The sequence below is a fragment of the Odontomachus brunneus genome, unplaced genomic scaffold (assembly GCF_010583005.1).
Source record: "Odontomachus brunneus isolate Ranch 3 - 2012 unplaced genomic scaffold, Obru_v1 Obru_scaffold_279, whole genome shotgun sequence".
Classification (NCBI taxonomy): domain Eukaryota; kingdom Metazoa; phylum Arthropoda; class Insecta; order Hymenoptera; family Formicidae; genus Odontomachus; species Odontomachus brunneus.
In genome coordinates, this window is record NW_022639729.1 from 156,256 (window position 1) to 178,541 (window position 22,286).

At 39.8% G+C, this 22,286-nt stretch overlaps 1 protein-coding gene across 5 annotated transcripts in view; it reads left to right on the forward strand.

Annotated features, from left to right (window-relative positions):
• The window catches only part of LOC116853131, a 96,477-nt gene extending 74,210 nt beyond the window's left edge, over nt 1-22,267 (forward strand). For 3 of the 5 annotated variants that reach the window (XM_032834022.1, XM_032834023.1, XM_032834021.1), the window contains 12 exons: nt 5,105-5,172; nt 6,347-6,648; nt 11,387-11,694; nt 13,290-13,906; nt 14,226-14,785; nt 15,894-16,074; nt 17,582-17,712; nt 17,898-18,046; nt 18,477-18,656; nt 18,891-18,995; nt 19,073-19,273; nt 19,610-22,266. In XM_032834022.1, the coding sequence (XP_032689913.1) occupies nt 5,105-5,172; nt 6,347-6,648; nt 11,387-11,694; nt 13,290-13,906; nt 14,226-14,785; nt 15,894-16,074; nt 17,582-17,712; nt 17,898-18,046; nt 18,477-18,656; nt 18,891-18,995; nt 19,073-19,273; nt 19,610-19,771 (2,964 nt within the window). In that variant the 3' untranslated portion in view covers nt 19,772-22,266. Of the gene's footprint in view, nt 1-5,104; nt 5,173-6,346; nt 6,649-11,386; nt 11,695-13,289; nt 13,907-14,225; nt 14,786-15,893; nt 16,075-17,581; nt 17,713-17,897; nt 18,047-18,476; nt 18,657-18,890; nt 18,996-19,062; nt 19,274-19,609 lie in introns of all 5 variants that reach the window. The other 2 variants (XM_032834025.1, XM_032834024.1) reach the window with 2 other exon arrangements.
• Nucleotides 22,268-22,286: the final 19 nt, after the last annotated feature.

The window sequence follows — 22,286 nt, forward strand, 5'->3', positions numbered from 1 at the left end:
TCTATCTATCTATCTATCTATCTATCTATCTATCTATCTATCTATCTATCTCTTTCTCTCCCCTCTTTTTCTCTGTCTATTTCCCTATCTCTTTCTCTCTCTCTTTCTTTCTCTTTTTCTCTGTCCCATAATTTACGAGATCGCGCAAGCTGAATTGTGTAGTTACCTGTCCTGGAGTAGTCATCGGCAACCATCCCCATTGATTCCGCGATGGTTCTCCGTTTATGGGGTACTTCGGACGATCCATTTAGAAACTTCTTCGCGCGGCTTTCACGTACATCGCGTGTACCAACGACGCGATAAATTCGCTGTTTCGCATTTCCTCTCTTTCCCTCTCGACGTCGCTCGTTTTCGTCTTAAGATCAACCGATCTATTCATTACTAAACTTTCCCAATCTTCGCAACGGAAAAATCCACTACCTGGCCATTTTTTTCGAAAGTTCCTTGAAACTTCTTTACGCAGCGCAAGAGATCATAAATCTTCTTGTTATATTGGCGATTTCACACTCATCTGTGTGTGTATGTATGTGTGTATTCTCTCGCAGGTCGGAGTTCAACGATATCTTTATTGAGACGTTTCTGTCATTTTCTCGCCGCGACAATGTCGCCGCGGCGCTATTAAACACGGAGATGATGAAGTGCGCGAAATCATCTTCTGGTCGTCGGGGATTACGAGTATCAGATGAGTCAGGGAAAAGCTCGCCACGATTTCGCACGCAGCCGACAAACACGACGCGCTCCGACACGCGGCATGACCAACTTTCGTTGCCTTTCGAATTACTTGAATCTACTTTACATAAGACGCGTCACATCGTGGCCAAGCGACGCTTATCAGTCACAGACGTGATCCCCAGCGTCGCGTCGCGCCAGGTGAAGAGAGAAAGAGAGAAAAAGAAAGGCGTCTCATGTAGCTCGTAAACCCATTTCCAGTGCTTCCCGGAAGCTACCTCGGAGTCGCCAACTCGGCACGAGGACTCGATAAGTAAATTTTTTCCTACTTTCGTGGAAGGCACGCTGCGCTTTCGCCGCCTCTTGTTCTCCCTTTTCAATGCCAGACATATACCTTCTATGGCTCGCCTTTTGGGACACCAGGGCAGTCTTTCCAACGTATGCGAATGTCGCAAATGGAAGAGTTCATCCGAGGAGAGAAGCATGCGAAAAATGTGAAACGCAGTCATTATACAGTGCCTGTTTACGAGCAATTTCCATTTGGTCGACTTTGCAAAACGATCAATACGCCGAACATAAAATTCCTTTCTCTCTCTTTCTCTCGCTAAGGATGCTTCCTTTTATATAAAAAGCAAAAGAAATAAAAATTTCGTACCCGAACGCGCGTCAGGAGATCGTAATTTTTCAAAGAGCAGCCTCATACACGAGATTGATTGTGATTTCTCTCTCTCTCTCTCCCCTCTCTCTCGCATGACTACGGTAATCCGGCTACAATATCGGCGTGGCCATAAGTCAGACAGCCTCTTCCGTATGCACGATCCGTGCTCGTGGTGCCCTACGCGGCCGTTGTTATTCCAGGCGCATCTCTTCCTAAGAACCGTAGGATTCAGTGCGTGAACTTTGAAATTCTCCATCGTCGCTGAGGTACACACATACACGCATGCATACGTAGATCCGTGCGCGGGCACGGCTGTTAGTCGATGTCCTCCTTCCAAGGGAATTGTATTCGATTCTGGAGACTCGATAGCGTATCATCTTATTTTACGACCACCGTTGCCAACCATTATACAGCCGAGCCGGATCGAGTCATCTTCGTCGCGTTTGCTCGCGACACACCGTCGTAACGTGTTCGTAATTTCGCGTGTCGCCACAGGAGGAGGTGGGGGGAGGAGAGGGGCGACGAAAATTAATACTGTGTATTAATTTATAACGGTGCCGTTCCCCTGAACAACGATCTCCGCGCGATGGAAAGTTTACGGCGCACAGTTTACTACGGCAGCTAATTCAGATCGCTGATTTCCGGCCTCTCCGTGGACGGAGTCCGCAAAGTCTCGTGGACATCCTCGTGCAATTTAGTGCCGTTGAGTTCCGTAAAATTCCGGCTACTCCGGTGGATCGATGTACTCCGGGGATTTAATTGGGCGCGCGATTTACTTTCTTACACCCCGCGTAAATTAAGTCCCACCTGCTGTGCGATGCCGGCTGTGACATTTTTAGAGTCTACTCATATGTATACGTTTGGCGGAACGTTTGTCTTGATTTCCCGTTCACCGCGTGTGGCGCGCAATTTGTTTCGAAACATCGTTTAGTGTTCTCCTCGGGAGGAATGGGTTTAGTGTTCTCCATGGGCCGAATTGTTTCGATGACATCTGTCCGAAAGACGAGTCGTCTTTGCGTGTGTTACCTAACAATTAAGCTCTTATCTGTAAGAATATATATTAATTATATATTGAAAGTAGACACATTTTATTGATATTAGTTTATTGATAGTTTATTAGTATAGATTGATTTATTTATTGATATTAGTTTATTGATAGTTTATTAATATAGATGTTTATTATTATATGTATATTGATATATATTAGTTAAAACTACATCCGGCGTTATCTGGACTATCACAGTGTCAAGGGGATGAAATCAAGGGAGTGAGGTGTCCAGGTTTCATGACGAGCTTACTTTTTGTAGAATCCTAGAAAGTAATTATGTAAAATTTGGTCCAAATTGGTTAAAGGTTTAGCAGTGTATAAGGAATATATAGACAGAGAGACTTTCTATTTTATACACATACACATACACATACACAGAGAAAAATGTTTGGTATTTGTAACTATAATCATACAGAGAAATAATTATAAATTATGGTCAAGACAATCATTTTTTTAGTCAATTGTATTATAATTGTTAGTAATAATAATCTTATGCATGTTATTACTACTATCTTCGTGTTGGAACAACCAAAAAATATGGTTAGATTCAAATTATACTAAACTATTTTGGTTGTTCTAACACGAAGATAATAATAGCAACATGCATATAAGATTATTATGACTAAAATTATAGTACAATTGACTAAAAAATGATTGTCTTGACCATAATTTATAGTAATTATTTCTCTATATGATTATAGTTATAAATACTAAACATTTTTCTCTCAGTGTAGATATTATTAACATTCCACATACAATATTGGGTTAATAAAGCCCGAACCAATGTTTGATCAGCAAGTTTCGTAAAGAGTTTTGGAAAAGTGTGACACCACCTATCTGAAAAAAAATATTTTAGGGTCTCTAGAATACATAGAAGCGTAGTTGACCGTTAGGCAGTTTAAAATAGCCGAGTAATATATCTGAAATCTTGTTTGGATCGCTCAGACCCAAGATTGTACATCACGTAACTTTTCATCATGTCTCAAACAGATATCAATTTTTACAAGTTTCTTAATACGTTGATAAATAAAAAATTTTTCGTGTTATACGCTAAAAACATAATAAGCTCTAACCGGGTGCAAAATTTACACTTTCAGAAAGAGTCTATTCTAATAAAAATTACTGAACAGATTGAAGTTTATGCATTAAAAAAATATCACACTTGTCCATTTTTAGTGTAGTTATCGATAAAAACATGGAGACACAGGTTTTTTATTAAAAAATTAATGTTTTAAAACTAGCGTCACAAAATACCTTGTAAAAAGTTAATAAATCTTACAATGCCAATGTTTCATCAAGAAGGCATTCTCAGTAAAACTCCGTTTTTTATTTCAATATCTTAATTAGAAATAATTTTGATCTCATAATCAACCTTATAAAGAAAAAGTAATTTTTTTCATTTCATAAAGAATCTTTTGCCATTTTACAATAAATGGCAAGTCTATTTGCAGATTTTGATTTTGTTTTGCCACCATCTTGCAGTTAAAGCTTTTCTATATTTCTGGAACAAATGTGCCCAAAAATTTTGATTTTCAACAAAGCTTTGGCAGCTCGAAGTTGCCCGACAGATACTACAGATAAATCGTACTATATATACTGCAAAAAATATTAATTATACGCGGGAAAGATTAATTTTACATATATAATGCGCCAGTGGAAATATTCGACTCAACATAATTTTCTACAGCTGGGCTGCGAACCAATAAGCGTTAGAGTAACGGCGCATTATTTCTACGAAGTCCTCGCCTTTTATTAAACGATCCTCGACGAAAGTGCGTTCCAGGAGCAAACTTTAGATGAGTTCCGCTCGTTGAGAGTTAGACGAGTTTGGGATACTGCTTATGTCATAAGTGCACGCCGGCTTTGCGCCATGAATCGCTTGTCGAGGTGGAGTCGACGAATTTTGCGCGAAATAACGTAGCGCTTATAATGAGCGCGTAATTTTAATAACAAAATTGACAAACGCGCCATACAGTTACACGCAAAAATCTCCTCTGGCGATAAAATCTGGCCATAAAAATAACATAAAAATGACAGTAAAAATACTTGAGAGGTTCGACTTTTGGCGATTCGCTTATTCGACGCAACATGACATTTTTAATGTCTACCAGTATCTCCCCTTCTCTCTCGGCCTACAAATCGGTAGCGCAATAAATCGCTGATTGCCTATCGTGAGAGTTTCGCGTGTGATTCTCGTTGCTTTTTGGCACACAAAACTGCGCGACGCACAACTTTCCTCGAGCATTCTCCAACAGCGCGAAGTTACTCGCGAGCCGCACTGCGGCTCGTGCCACGCGTGTAGATAAATTAATATACGCTCGCTGCGCAAATAATTTGATACGTCGATTCGTTAGCACGGCGACCGGGAGCGCAAGTTTATTTAATTAATTCTCGTCTGCTCGTTGCTCAGCTGTTTTAATCGACACACGAGTTCCTTCGACGTGGTTGGCGAGCGCCATTTTCCAACGCCGCGGTTGTGTTTTTAGCTACGCTATATGCCGATGCGTCATTATGTATTCCTCGTTTGACGGCTTAATTGGTCGCGTCTAACGAAAGCGCTGTTGCGAAGTTAGCGAATTTATGGACGTTATACGCCCCATCATTTATGCCTCTGCAGGGAGTATTTTACGAACGATGCGTGCTCTGGCCGTTAACGATGCACGCTCATAATCGAGCGCTCGTGTGATCTTTATTTATTCCTTTATTTTCCCGTGTGCTTCTTTCTTCAGGGAACTCAGATGCAGGAAGTGAGACAGGACGGCCAAGCGAGAAATTATCAGTCACAGGACACCTACTCGTAAGTATTTCGCTTGTTTTACGTTCGCGCGCGTTTCGCGCCTCGTAAGGATGCCTTCCACAAACGAAGTAAAATCGGGCAAAACATACTAAATCTTGGGGTTACGTAAATTTTATTGCATAACCAGGTCAAATCGAGTCAGGAATCGAGTCAGGCCAGCGATTTGACGTACACTGAGAGAAAAATTATCTTAAAATCAACAAATATTTCCTTGGTGTGTGTCATTAACATATTTACTTGAATCTACATTCTCTTTACTTAAATCAAATATTGTTTACTTGATTTAAATAAATAATATTTGATTTAAGTAAAGAGAATGTAGATTTAAGTAAATATGTTAATGGCACCCACCAAGGGAATATTTGTTGATTTTAAGATAATTTTTCTCTCAGTGTAGAAATTCAAACTGTGGAATATAGTCGATGGTAAAAGGAAATGAAATGTAGCAATAGATGTTCTTCCAAAAGGTTGATTCAATTGCATAACGCGAATAATTCTACGTTCTAGTTGGAAATGAAAAGATATTTAATTATGACCACTAACGCGTTGAGTCATCGTTACACTGAGAGAAAAATACAATTAATCTAAAATTTGACTAAAATTATAGTTGTCTTTGGCTCATATCTTTTGATAGTTCTAACGTAAAAATGGTAACATAATTTTAACATAAAAATAGCAGCATGTACATAAGGTTATTATCACTAACGTTACAGTAGAATTTAATAAAAAAATACTTTTATCATAATCTCCAGTAATTATTTCTCTATGTGATTATATAGTTGCAAATGCCAAACATTTTCTTCTCAGTATGTGGATCGCCATATTGAAGTAAATTTCGAATCTGTGTTTCACACAGGAGGCTAAAGAAACTCGAAGATTTTGAACATGAAAAATTCGAGAAGTTAGTTCGCAATGAGTTCCGCAATTTAGAGTTTCTTAACCTCTCAATAAACCCTACTGAAACGCGATACCACGAACGGTTCGTGATTGACTTCGGGAACTTGCTTGTCTCGTATCTCTGCACACCTATAATCGCTAGATAAAATAAACTACACCACCTGCCGATCGTTAGCGGCAATCTTGATACGCGATCGATATTATTGCACGTCGCTCTAATTACACTCCCGAGGGATTGGACGAGCAAATCGAAGCCTCTGATCGTCGTCTCCGTTAGATCGAGCGGGGCTGTGCCGAGGACGACGACTGTCACGACGACGAAGATCGACGAGGAGAAGACGAAATCGTTGTCTAGGACCTACCATACCATTAAGGACATGATCTCGAGTCGCTTCGGGCCGAGCCGCAAGGACGTCGAGCCGGAACCGGAAGCGAGTCTCAATAACGTCACCGAGGAGCTGCGAAAATCGAGCAGGAGCATCGACGACGACGAGGCCAGGAAGAAGGAAGGGATCTACGGGAAGCCGCGCGCGCAAGAGCCGTCGGTGAACACGCAGCAATATCCTAAAAATGCTTACGGTAAGTCGCGGACAATCGTGCTGCGCAGCCGCTCGTGCTGCGAGGTTCCGTTAATTAGTCCATAATTGTTGATTAATTAAGAAGAAGCGGGATTTTTTCTCTCGTTAAATCGCGCTTGCCATGAACGCGAAGCAACGGTGTGCGCGCGCATTGCGCATAGAGCGAAACGTGCACAACGGTTTTTCCTGCGGTGCACAACTCCTCGAAGCGCTACGTTCGTAAAAAAGAAAAAAAGGAGAATCGTCTATGATTAAGTCGGCATAGAAGGTCCGTCGCTCTTCCGCGAAAGAAGGTTCAACTCTTTTGCTACCAATTTTGTATTTTTTTTTAATATAATTTTTTTTTACTTTTATTTCATTAAATGCATTAATATAATGTAACTTAAATAAAAAAATTACAATATATTAATTATAAAAAATTATAAAAATTATTAAGGTTCATGTTTGGCGCCAAAAGGATAGGGCCGAGTCGCTGATAATTTATTATAGGCTTTCTGGAAGGACATATTTGTTCTCCAACACGATATAATAGATAGAGTAACAGTAATAACAATATAAAATAGTATCAATGCGAACACGTACCTAACTTCTTCTTGTTTTAGTCTTTAAACACAAATATTTAAACTTTTAACATAGAAAATATAATATAATAATATATTAAGTGTATACATACATTCCATATTAAAAATTTAAATGTTCATATTTAAAGACTAAAACAATAAAAATGTCCAAGATTACGTGCGTATCCGAAATCCGGAAATCTTTACCTTAGTGGCTATACAATATAATAGCTGTTCAAGTAAACAAGGTTATCGTTAATGATACGGAAAACATATGTTCCGCTGGTAGCGAAAGGATTACATAAAGTTATCGATTATCGATTTAGCGTGACGAGGTGACGTGACGTGGTTAGCACGGAAAAGAAATGACTGAGCATGTGGCTAACGACAGTTTGGACTGGTAGCCGTTTTTATTGAGAATGTTTGCGCTTGATGAAATGTTAATGCATTGATTACGAGATACTCGGTTTGCTATTTCAGATTTGGTCGGACTGTACATTCTCGTACGCCTTTCGGCGTTTGAAAGCTTTCGCGTTGCTGTAATTTCTGCAATTATAATAATTCGTTCGTGAAACGTGCGTTTCAAGCTTGACGCGTAAATAGAAGGGAAACTCGGAGTTTAATTAACTTCAGTGACGTATCGCGTATTCGTGCGATCATATACTAGGCATTTTAGCATTTCTGTAGTAGCGCCTCGCACGATGCAACGCGTTAGCTATGTCTCAATTTCACGAATAGCCGACGTGACGCGTAACACTGCGAATTGCGTTCATGTCCGCGGATGCGGATTTAGCTCGACGGAATTCGTTATATCGCAAATACAGGTTGTCCGATAACTCACGAAGGAGCCATGGTGGACAGATAGATTAAGTCGAACTGAACAAAAAATTTCTCTACCATTTTGCGAATAACTACGTAAAAATTTTTAGGCAAATAAGAAACGCCGAAGGAAAAGCGGATAGCAGCAGTAGATGAAACTTCAACTGTATTTATTAATTTTACAAATATTTCAGTCCTATATTCGAACCCTCTTCAGTGTGAGAAGATTAATTATAATATATAATTAGTGCAATGTTAATATAACTGCTTAAACATTATGTATGTTGCCTAACACACAAAATAATCTTGAAGTTCGCATCGAAAACAAAGAATATAATCACTATTTCAGATCAATTTGATCTATTTACTGCTGCTGTTATCCGCTTCTCCGTCGGCATTTTGACTTTCATTTGCCTATAAATTTTTCTTATTAATTGAATATTTAAGAGAACCCACTTCAATATTTTGTAATTTGTTAACTACATAAAATTTTGAATTATTCAAGAAGATTCGTTGAAATATTCAAGAAGATTCATGAATAATCACGCGCTACAGGGTGCGGCGCCAAAATCCGGACAAAATTCAATTTGAAATTCTCGTCGTTCTATACCACTGGTATATGTCGCGATTAGCGTTTAAATAGCTTGACGCATGTACTAAACCATCATAAGCTCAACAGTCGCAATGTTGAAACCAAGTGCGGAGTATAACTGAAGAGCCGCGATTATCGAAAGTGTTCGCGCTGGGCGCTCGGCGACAAAAATCATTCGGTTCTTCGGGTACCCGAGATTGACTGTGTATGATGTCATCGCAAAGTACAATGAGTCGGAGAAGTCCAACGAAGGTTTTTTCCGGCGAATGTTCACGTGCTAGATGTTGTATCCAGGGAGGGTGATGTCATGCCACCGCATTTCTTTAACAAAGGGGAAAATGTCACCAAAGAAGTTTATTTGCGTGTTCTGACAAATGTAGTGAAGCCGTGCATGGAAACTGTGTCGTCTGGAAAGCCGTATGTTTTCCAGCAGGATGGTGCGCCCGCCCACACAAGTCATTTGTTGCAAAATTGGTTGTCGGACAATGTCGATATGTTTTGGTCGAAAGAATTCTGGCCTCCCAACAGCCCAGATTTGAATTTTTTGGACTTCTATGTATGGAGCGTAGTTGAAAGGGTTACAAACAAGTCCATATATCCAAACATCGCATCATTGAGAGCCGCTATTGAAGCGGCATTCACCGATATGGACCATGACACATTAAAGCGCGCCTGTGCACGCTTCAGACCGAAAATGGAGGCGGTTATTCAAGCAAGCGGGGGATATATTGAGTAAATGTGTTCTTTATGGCCTTACAAACAATGTGATTTAAAAAATTTTGTAAACCTTTTCGTTTTTGCAATAAAAAATATGTTTAGAAAAAATGTATAACTTGTCCGGATTTTGGCGCCGCACCCTGTAGATGAGCTAGATGGCAATGTCTGCCGCTGTATGTTTGTATATTAAGTCAAACTGAACAGAAAATCCATTCTCCAAAGAACCATATAAATGTTTAACTATTAATTAAAAAGATTGGTGGCGTTAGCGCGCACAAATCTACATCAAACTTCTGTAAGTAATAACTAAACATGTACGTAATTATTTGGAAAATGTAAAGAGAGAGAGAAAGAGAGGATTTTTTGTTCAGTTTAACCTAGTATACAGACTCATTACAGCTCATTACTGCTCTTCTTTGATCGCTTGAAATTTGAGAATTTTACGTGGTTGTTCGCAAAATGGTAGACGAATTGTTTGTTCAGTTTGACCTAATCTACACTGCCGCTGCGATGTGAGTTACCGGACACCCTGTATGTAACGTTATTTCGCATCGTAAATATGACCGATATGATTGTAACCAAATTCACGTGCGAAATGTTGCGAAGAGGCACACGGAAGAAGCAACTCCGTTAGTGCAGAATTTTTTGTTATCTGGGAACCAGATGAAAAACTCGGTTGTGGGAATAATTGCTACAGAAGGTTTCTTCTGCTCAGCCAATTGCTCCCAAGTTATTTCAAGCGACTTTTAACGCAGTTGAATATTCGGACGAATATTTTCCGGTCATAATAACAACGATGTTATTTCTCGTTGGGGAGTTTTTCGCCATTCAATTATACGAAAGTTTTCTTTCCGTGTGCCATCTCGGAAGTATGTAATATACGCTGGAAGTAGGAAAGATTTCTTAATCAACATAGTCTGAAAAGTTTACTTTCTCGATGTAAAATGTGACATTCTGTCTCTGATGATACGAATAACTTATTCTTTTTTATTGCATTTGACGCGAACAGAGATCAAATTATTATCATTTACATAAAGCTATTATTATTATCTTAATTTTCATTTTCACAAGGAACATCCGGTCTTTCATTTCGAATCGTCGACGTACATTTTGAAATAATCTTGATTTGTATCATATTGCTCGACGTGCTTCTTTTACTTGGCACTGTCAATTACATTCAGAGATCCTCTAGTAAGAGATGCGCAATCTTTGAGTGCGACAGGATTGGCCGACTTTGCAAGAATATGGTACCAATGAAATAATCGTATTTTATTGATAAAGGCACGGTAAAAATAAATTAATTAAAATTGAAGATAAATTATGTAAACTGAATTTAATCAATTTATAGATATGTAAAACAGAAAACCCTTTTGCTGCAGAATTTTTACAATTTAGAACATTTGCAACAGCCTGGCATTATATTTTACTTCAGATATCTCCTATGTGAATATGACTATGTTAAAATATTTTCAATTTTCATATATTATTTTACAATTTATGTGAAATAATATTTTATTATAACATTGCATTAATATTACCTTAATTATCAGCAATTTATATATTCTATATATATTAATCTTTTATATATATATATATATATATATATATATATATATATATATATATTCATAAACATATCAACACATGTCACACATGGAAGCCGCCATATTCTTGCAAACAACCGAAGTTTGCGCATCTCTTACTAGAAGATCTCTAACTATGTCCATTACAAATGTCCATTACAAATGAATACCTTACGTCCTTTGAGTGTTCAACGTGTGTGAACAAAAGAGAATAACTTATTCCATGACCGAAATTGGAAATCGCACTTTACACCGAAAAGATTTGCACCCGTGACGATTGAACGTTCTTTTATTTCTTTATTGAGCATTTTACACTACTTTAACTCGGACCCTTTGTCTTGCCTATTAATAATAAAATTGTATAATAAAATAATATAATAACGATAAAAAGTTTAATCAGATGGGCATAATTAAAAAATTGCTGCGCTTGCGGTAATAATGCGACGAGTTGAAATAATGTCTCGGCAGGTCAGTACGGCCATTCGTACGGCTATCAAAGCGGCCAGCAAAACGTACCTCTGCCAGGCCAACTGCAGCCAACTGCGACCATTCAGCCGAATTTGCCAGGACAGAGCGCTCAGCTTCACGTGACCCACCACACTCCACCGGGAGGAGTTCAAACAGTTCATCAAACCCAGGTTCCCGCTTTCGGCCAAACCGCGACAGGTGCGCAGCAGGTGCAAAACGTTACGAGGGAGTACGTGGTTCAGACACCAGGCGGAATGACCGGCCAGCAAATGCATCAGGGAATCCACCAGAATCCCGCGCAGGGACAGGTACATGCCGCGATGCCAGAGAAACGAAAGACATAACGCGACATGCCAGTCTTGCTCCAGCAAAGACCGCGAGCGAATATATAGAGCGCAGCTTGATATCAAAGATCCCCAAAATATAATTAAAAACAATTCGCACGATATTTCTTATAAATTAATTTTCTTTTTATTATTTTGTATATTGGTTTTGAGTGTTTGGATGTATATTTCGACGATTAAGTCGTCACATTCTCTCTTTCTCCATGCCTAAATCTAATTAAATAAAATAACGATATCGCATATCATGAAATCGAATTGAATCTAACTGCACGAAAGAGAAATATATTTTACGAGAGAGAACCTCCAATCTACACGCGGTTCTATTTTATAGAGAAATATTCTATGTATTCTATTCATCCTTGGACGAAACGTATCACACGCGGAGGCGCTATCGATGCATTATATTCTTGGCGTTGTCAAGCGGACGTGGATACTCGTCTTGAATATTGTGCGCGGGAAAAGGAAGACTCCACCTCGACGGGCGGAAAAATAAATGTCTCGCGGCTAGTCATACGTCACTTCCCGGTGACATTTCCTCCATATAAATTCAAATCAAGTAAGAACAACGTAGCCACGTCCGAGCGACCGCGTCTTACCTTTACTCCATCACGCAACGTTAAACTGTGCGGTGTAATACACGAAATTTAATACGACACAGAGTAACATAGCGTGACAAACCTCACGGAGCTATTCCGTCCGCCCCGTGTATAGTGATTAATGCTCGTCTAGTCCGTTGTGCGCGCCCGTCGACATTTTAATTTGTTAAATGACGGCCGGCTACAACGATGTAGCGGGCACACGTAATGTCGCGTTACACAACGCTAACTCGCCGGCGAATAACGCGCCGTAACATTCGTAATCACGCGTCTTAATACTTTCTGCATTGTTACTCACGGAAATCTGACGAGGAAGCCTGTGAAATCGATTCAACTGACCATTCTCGAGAAATGAAACCGCCATATATAATGACATGATACACTAAATACACTGCAAGCATTAGAATAGACGACTGTATGATAGTACTTGATTATCAGGGGAGAGTTACGCCGAAATCGCGTAACAGTCTCATAAATCGTGCCGGATATCTTTAAGTAGTTGTAGCACGCACAAAATATAAAATGTAATCTAAAAATCTTTTGTTTATACTTCTCATCGTTTACTTACTTCTCATTTTCTTTACCATTAGATGTCGTTAAATAATAATGTTAAATAATAATAAAAAAATTGATAAAGTACGATTTTTCAGGTAAGTCGAAAGACCGGTAATACGATTTTGGTAACTCTCCCCTAAACAGCAAATAAAAAAATCATGTGAGATGTCTAAAGGGAATACCAAGTCGATGCATATTTTGTTTCTTATTATTTATAAAAACCATCAATGCTTTGAACGAAGTTGGATAATCTTATTTGTCGAAAGCAATGAGCCACCTATGTCAACTCAAAACACTCGTATCATTCGCTACTCGCAAAGAACAAAGACGCGCGTTAACGCAATCGTGTCTACGACTCGTGGACAAAACTCTAATACTCACTGTTAATATTTCACTTGAATTGTTCAGGGGCAAGGTACGCAGGTGCAAAAGGCCCACGGCCTATCCGTGCAGCAGCATCAGGTGAGCAACACGATGTCGCCGACGAGTCAGAGCTACCAGAGCCCGCAGCAATTGCTTCACCAGAACCAGAACCATCACCAAAGTCCGCGGTTCGCGCAGCAACATGCTCAGAACATGCATCAGCGTCAGCTGATCCAACAGATGCACCAACAACAAATGGCGGGACAGCAAGGCGCGCAAACAGCGGGCCCGCGAAGCGTGCAGCAGTCGTATTTCGCCAACAGCGTCTCTTATCAACAGTACCAGCAGGCCAGGCAGGCCATGTCGAGGTCGCAGATCGACTTGCCGAGCACGTCCCGACAGACGCAGGAGCTGCGTGTGTCGGGCCAAGAGGTTTACTACCACTACGCCCAAGGCAGACCGCGATACGGTATTCCCCAAGTGTACATGAAGACCGAAAGCAATCAGGAAGCCGAATTTCAGAGGCGGAACTCCGCCAAGGGTATCGAGAAGGCGGCCTCGCAACCACAGCTTTGCTACGAAGACGAGCGGAACGCCGAAACCTCCAAGAATCCCATAGAGAATATGAAGAATCTCACTGTGGATCCGCTGGACAAGGAGAGGTAGGATTTCGGAACAATTACGTCGACTATCTATCAAAACCCCTGTGACCGAATACCTGAAAGAACAATCGGAAAGTCTAAACTGATTAGAGATAATCAAGGGCTCTATCGCGATAAGAGTTTTATCAGTTTGCAGAGAGGAAGAAACTGTTTCCCTCAAAAGTACTTCCCGAACTATTTATCTCGTGAAAATTCTATTCTTGATCCACACAAACACACATAGGGCGAGATACCCGACGTGCGAGAGGACTAAACTCAATATACGCGATAACTCTAGTGGATACTGAAGTGGAACTCTAAGGGACACTGTGTGTTTCAGATACGAGATCACGGTGGAGGATCGAAATCAGGGTGAATCCGGCAGGAACGGCTCACAGAGGAACGAGGAGTACCGGCCGGAAACTAGCTTTGGCATTCGGAGGGATGAGACGCGGACCTCGAAGAGGGATCACGAGCAGAGCTCGTCAGGTCAAGAGGGAGGAGGAGGAGGAGGTCAAGACCCGTCGGAGGGGAACTCGGTGCAGAAGAGGATCGAGGAGTTGCAGAAGCGAGCGGAGCAGGAGGGCGGCCATTTCAGCTCCAAGTCTGCCAAGGAGGACGCGGAGGGTCTAAGGGTCGGTCTGGCCACAAAGATGATCGGCGAGGCATCGAAGCGACTGGAGGCTGGACAATATAGCGCGAAGGAAGTCGCCGTGAAAGCGGATAGCCGGAAAGACGACTTGGAGCAGGGTATCGGTCGACTGAAAATTCAGAATCAAGGCTCGGGCTCGGATTACGACAAGGCGGGTCAGAGTTCTTCGAATGTCGATTCCGGAAGGGGTTCCGCGGTTTACTCGAGCGGAAGACGCCCGCCGCCCGACGACCAGACTTTGGCGCAAGGTGAGAGCTGAGACATCTTAACTGTAATGGACATTTTTCGTTTGCTCGCAACCATATTCTTTCCGCGTCGCTTGTCTCATAAAGCTTTATAAAAGTAATTAACACGACCTCCGCGATTATTCTCAGCGCGCCAGGGACATCGTTTTTCATGTCACGCGCTGGACTTGTGGTTTTTTTTTGGCAAGCTTCTCTTGTTCTTTGCCCTTTGTATGCGCTCCTATGCATATCTACGTACACTTGACATTGATAAGGGTCCAAAGTTGGTCCCAACGCGATTGTAAGTGGAAAATGTTAGCGGCATGTCTCTTTGGTTTGTCATTCACGTAGTCGCTGGCATTTGCCTCTTATTGGTTTTTGATTTCTTGCAGCCTTGGCTTTTTATAAAATGGCACTAAATTAAATTAAATTAAATCTCTTGTATACATTGAATTCTTGATAATAACTGATGTATAATAATAAATTATTAGAGCATCAGACGATAACAGACTAGCCCAATTTGACAAATTGTCTCATATCATCTTCTGTTTTGTAATAATTTCCCTTTTCGGTTGCAAAAAAAACAATAATCTCATGTGTTCTATTGAGGAGACAGTCATTTTTCACCAAATTTTTTACAATTGGCCTTAGTTATGCAAGATCAACACCAGAGAACTATTCACAAAATTATTATTTCTAATTTCTTGTTTTATTAAGGTAAAATCCAAACGTCTTTCTGCATTTTTAAAAACAAGAAAGATCCAAATGGATACTTAAAATTAATTAAAAAATAATTTTTATTTTCTACTAATTACTTACTAGTTGCGTCTTTTTTACCTATTCTTTTAAGTTTGTCAATGGATATCCTTAAAGAGAAAGAAATTAACCATACTTGACTTGCTGAACGATTGCAGCACTGAACTTCAGTGCTATCTATACTTTTTAAATCATGTATCAAATCATTTTCATTTTTCTCAAAACGTATTTTATATGAGTTTGATTATTCTTGCATGACCACGGCAAATTATTCTTTATCAATTCTGTATTTCTTCATTTCTTTCGGACAAAGTATCGCGCATCGATCCCTCCGCGTTCATGGAATTTACCACGTCCATATTTCTTTTTCATGCAGTTCAAGATTCCGAATGGGTCGACATAGTGGAGTCGGAGTTGCGGAGTATTCTGGAGCCTAGAGACGTTCCAGCGATGGCGCATTCCACCCTGTCCGAAAGTGTATCCTCGGTGACACCACCTCTGCCGCCGCTGTCACCCCATGGCAGCCCGCGTACGTCGAGAAATCGATACTCAACGAGGTAACCCGACTACAAACAGGTCTCTCTTCTTCGCGTAACCGGTGTTACTTCCGGTCACTGCCCCGAGCCACTTCCGATTTTGTTATCCTCCTCCTGACAGATCGAAATTCCGGTGTCTGGCCGAAAAGTCGCCACCGCGGCGTTAAAAATAAACGCCTCTCCGTTACGGCTTCTAAATACTCGGTCGAGGGACTCGCGTGAAATATTAATTTAACGGACAATTGATTCGTAGGCGTTTAATTATTTGCAAAAAAGGATATCACTTTTGCCCGTGACCAGACTCCACGTAATTGTTGTCCCTTCATTTCGAAATATCTAGATATATTACGATAGATAAACGCGTTTTTTCGCGTATGTACGCGTTAAATCGTAAAGAATACGACGATACCGTTATCTACACTGAGAAAAAAATTTGCTAAACAGAAGAAAGTTTTTTTAATTTTTGTAGACCGTTAGTTTGCATACAACTATAAACGTATTCTTTTAATAAGCAATTAATTAATTTATTTAAAGAAAATATTTCTTGCCATTAAATAAATCATTTATTAAATATAAAAAATATTGTACATAAATTAAAAAATATTCACTTTCAGAGATAGAGTATTCTTTTATTTTTTTATATCAAAATTCTATTTATTACTTTTTTTTATTACGTCGTTCTTAAAGTATTGGCAATGATTTTGCCTGAAATCTTCTCAATTAAGCATCATTTAATCAATATTACTTATATTTTATTTAACAAATTCCGTTACCTCATTATAACCGAACTCGGGTCAGACTTTGGATTTTGAATCAGTAATGTTTCGCATTATACATGATCTCACTTTGATTTATAAATAAGTCCCATATTTACTTCCTAAAAAACCCCTATTCAGGGGATTCCATTTATGTTTTGTAATAGAATATAAAATAGTAAAATTAAATTTGTTAATAATATTCAAGAGAAAAAGAGAGAGAAAGAGAGATGTATATGTTTTCTGAAAAGTAAAAAATTGTACTAAAAATTATTTACGTTTTTAGAGATACATTATATTTCTTATTTTTGACAGTTTGAGAATATAAATTTAAAAAAAATTTTTCAAAAATATCATTTTTTTAATAAAAACTTTCAGATTCTAAATTTGATAAATTCATTTGCTAGATTTCAATAGATGTTAATTGTAATAAACCGGAATTAAATTCAAATAAACATTTTAAAAGAGAGATCGAGAGAGAGAAAGCTATTTCCTAATATTTATGCATAAGTTTACTATAATTAAGTAAAGAAATTATATATATAAACATTATTTACTTAAATTAAATGAATATTAAATTTAGTAAATATACAGTTTTACTAATATTGGTAAATATATATACCACATGACTTCTAAATTTATTATTTAGATTTTCAATTATCTCTTTTGAGTGACTCTTAGTTACGATTTAATATTTTCCGCCACTACTCGATGCATGACAATGACTTATTACTCGATAGTATTAACAAGAAAATTCTTCGTAAAAATTTTAGTTTACCATATGGATCGAAACCAAATTACAGCGATTATAGCAAGGCTATGGAGAAGAGAGGTTTCTCGGGCGGCACCAAACACCGTGGCGCGTCGACATCCAAAAAGGAAGCCGCAAAGAAGTTTTCACACCGTGAGTATTAATTTTGCTGACGAGTATTTTCTTAAAATTACGACTTGCATGGACGTCACGTTAGCACGTTTTAGAACCGTTTATAAATAAGCAGTCGCAATTGTAGCAATATCGTTTTAATTCATTGATTTGATAGTAGTGGTGACCGTTCTTACCGAGCGTACATATTGACTTTTAATTTTCAGTTTTTGGAGTGGAAACAGCCGATTTAACATCCACCACGACGGGCCTCGATTTAGATTCTATGTTAGACAGAAGCGATTCCGATCTCAGTACCACCGACGCGAGAACGATCAGAAAACAGTTGGAAGGCTTAGAAAATATGTACAGTGAAGTAAGTATTATTTTATCGATATTTTTTTGTTTAATAATTCGCTACTTTTATAGTAGTTCTTTTTTCGAGAAAGACATTTTTTTACTACGATTATCAAAATATATTTCATTAGAATATATATCTTTTAAATAAAATTTGAATAAGAGGAAAAATACGTACTTGATCAGGCGTGAAGAATTATATTACTAGCAATTAAAATATATGTATATTTGATAATTTACTTTAACACACAAAATAATAATCAAGACGAGGCAATCGACATCTATCTTATACCCAACTTTGAAAGTATCAGATATGTTTTAACTTTACAATCCCCGCGATGAAACGGGACCACGCGCAAAAATGAACAAAGATATATATACCGAAAGATGCTCGCGGCAGGTACGTGATTGAATTCACTCCAATTTGCATGCGCAAATAACTGTCGCAGGTACTTAAATTGCTGGGCGGAAGCGTGAAGAAGAGACGAAAAGCGAGAGGACTCACTAGTTACGGCTCGGTTTCGTCGTTACCGACGTCCTCCGTGTCCTCCAGGCCTGTCACAAGGCACCACGATAAACGTAGATCCCACGTGATTGATGATAGGATGAAGAAAGCCAAAGACATCAAGGTCAGAAAAGTTAATGGATGATATTCCCGCGCTCTTTTTATTCATGAAAACATTTATTTATGCATACTTTGTTAGTATTCACTTCACAATCTCACGTGTGCCGCTCTATTCGAGCGTTGATCGGATAAATGTTTGAAAATTCTTCGGGAAGCGCGCGCCGCGCTCTGATCAATACCTTTAGAATCCGAAATTATATTATTGCGGTTCTAATAAGGCATAATCTCGATCGTGCAGAGCATCAACAAGCGTTTCCAACGTTTGGAGTCGCATGTGGTGACATTGGCGAGATCCGTGGCCCATCTGAGCTCGGAGATGAGGACCCAGCATCTGATGATACAGGTGAGAGAACACGCCAAAAGTTACAGTGCGAAACGAGCTGGAATTTCCAAGACTCTACTACTGTTAGGTTTTCGCAGGAAATGGAGAGCATAAAGTGCGAGATTGCGGCTCTCAGGACGCAGACGAGCATGGCAATGGTGAGGTCGCAGTCGCAGCCTCTGATCAAGGATTCGGAGCTGCCGGCCCTCTCCAATCCTTCGAGAGTGAAGAAATTGACCAAGTTCTTCGGCACGGAGCCGCCGCTCATCAGACTGTTCCTGAGGGAACTTGGGTATGAGGTAAGAGCGCCATTAATCCTTACGTCACGATCCTTACGATTGCTCGCGCGCGCTTTTGCAAACAATTGCGGATGGTTTTTGTTTGTGAACTTTGAGTATATATGTATGTGTGCAAAAGAATCTCCTTGAATGTTTCCCAGACGTCTTTCGAACCTCTTTTGCAGTAGATCCTTTTGCTGTCATTAGAGATTTTTCCATAACGAGTATTGTCTGTCCTCTCTCGGCTTAAGGATGATCCATTCCTCCTGTTATCCTACGTTATTTTCTTGTGCTATTCTCCGCTCGGAACTTGCGCTTTTAATAACATCGAATTGTCGGCACCTTTGGCAATCGTAGAAATACGCAGCCGCTTTCGAGAAAGAAAAGGTCGGGATGGTGGAGCTGCCTTACCTAAGCGAGGAGAGGCTACAGAAGATGGGAGTTCCCCTGGGCCCGAGACTGAGAATCCTTCAGGAAGCGAGGATCTCGGTATGCAAGGATCCGATTTACGTCGTATAAATCCCTCGGACAATATGAACGCTCGGCGACGTGAACAGAAGAGGATCCGAGAAGAGAAAAGAAAAAAAGAAGAAGAGGTATCCAAGTGAAAAAAAGGAGTACACAAGGAACTAAGATCTCGCGCGGAATTCGTTTCCTTTTGTCGACTGATGAGCGCGTTAAAGCGCTCTTCTCCTTGAGAGAAATCCTCGAGGCCGAAAACGAGGCCGTCCGTTCAAAAGACGACCGCCTTTTTTCCCGTTTGCACAATCAATAGCTACGTTCTGGAAGCTGCGTTTGCTGGAAACGCGCAATCATAATATTTCGCAACGTCTCCAACTCGGCAGATGCGTCCGGTTATTATTCGACGTGACCAACATGACAAAAAGCTCGTGCGCAAAGCTTTTTTAGACAACTTTCCGAGAATGTGATACGCGCGTGCAAATATTAATCGCTCCGGCATATCATTTTTCGTGATCCTTGAACCATCGTTATCTATGTTCGGCGTGGACATCGTTGCGATCATCGCTCAAGCGTCTCGCAACGTCTGTAAATTAGCAACAACGTTTCTCTGGCGTGGCGTAAGCGAACCGATTACGAACGATGCTGAAGAAACGTGAGCTTGGAAATGAGGCAATATTAAGCGTCGCGCGAATATTATCTTCATTAAAATTAAGAGAAATATAAATCCGGTGACAGCCAAGCGCCGTATGTTAGTGCAAACAATCGAGTTATAAGAAAGTAATGATGTTTCGACACGCACCGAACATTTTCCTGTCTTTACAACGTACGCGCTAAATCAAACTCTTCACGTCCAACTCGATCCTGAATCCCAATTATTATATTTTAATTAATTCTTACAATCTCACTTATGTATGTAGTTGATTTCTATTAAAGTCGCGAAAAACACGTGGCCAATGGAGAGATCCGAGTTCAACTCTTGGCTGAGACAGTATTTCTCGTAATTTCAATATCAATTCAATATCAATTTCAATATCAATTCAATATCAATTTCAATCAATTAAATGTGCATAACTGAGACTTTAAAAAGGGAGGAATTAGTGAAAACGTAGTAATTAAAATTAAACCTTTAAGGTCGAGTTTGATGTGAAAAGTTTGATTCACCACGTACATTTTAAAGACTAAAATAATGTTTATTTACACTGCAAAATAATATTACCCTGCCACGATTTAATTATTCGCGCTAACATCCAGAGCGTACAATATAACACGCTTTTACCGGCGTTACATTTCTCATAACTTGGTTGTATTCAGAGTTTCGACACATAGATTATCTTCATTCACATCGAAGAAATTTACAGTTTCCACGATCGTTGTCGTGTGTGAAAGCAACGACGACAGAATAAATCTACCTACTTTGCGGGAGATCTGCCTACTTTGGCAGGAGGATTCGTAGAAACGGGTCGTGAGAATCCGAAGGTATCGGGGTCCAATCAAAATGTAAATCCTACAAGTTCTAGTATACCTGTTTGCTCGACTATATTTATGCAAGGAGAGACAAGCGGAAACAATACAACGATAACCCGGCCGAGAGCGGCTACGCGAGAACCTCGAGTTTTCCGCTCGCGCGCGCGCGTCCACCGTTAGCTAAGTATAATAAGATATTAGTGTGTAGATTTAGATTACACGCGTGCGAACTAAACGCTGATAACGCGGCTCTATCCGCGATGGGCGATGATAATTCGTGGCGCTGAGGAAATCGGCGATCGGAGGCTCGACAGAAGAAGCCGCGCACATTGGGAACAACGAATCGCGAAGGTATGTTTTGCCAAAGAGACGCACGGCCGTCGTCGAAGTGTTGCGGCCAAGATTTTTCGTTCTACAAGAGAGAAAAGAACAAGTAGACTTTCGCGGGCACGGGCTCTTTCGCGCCGGCATCACCGCACCGTCTGAGAACCGAAAATATGGAATGCACTTTGTGAAAGTTTCACTGGAAAGAAATGGTCTTGCAGTCACAGCGAAAATTGTCTAGACGCGAGAAATTAACTCAGATGAATAAATCACTAGCAGACATTGCAACATCGTATATTTTATATTTAATCAATGTAGATGACAGAGACAGAATTTCTATTTAAACTATTTATGGAATTTTAATAAGAAAGTCTCTCTGGGGTGCCCATCTAAATGGCCTTAGAGTTAGGCTTCTTATAAAAATTGACTGTAGCAAACATACAAGACTAGCGACGAGAGACAGACGAATGTGTAATCCTCACAATCACCTAAATTTGCTTGGCAGATATTGCTAGAATGTTACCGCCCTAAATTCTACGTACTACAGACCATTTTCCAGCAAATACAAAAAATAGATATGATAAATTTTAATATGTCACGTTCTACCTGGATCAGCAAAACGTTTTTTTCAGTGTTCAAGCCGGACTTTCCTCGGGGGAAAATATTGGAGAAAGAGTCGTTTTGCTCTCTTCTCTCTCCTCTCTTTCTCTTTCTTTCTTTCTTTCTTTCTCTCTATTTCTTTATATATATATATATATATATATATATATATATATATATATAT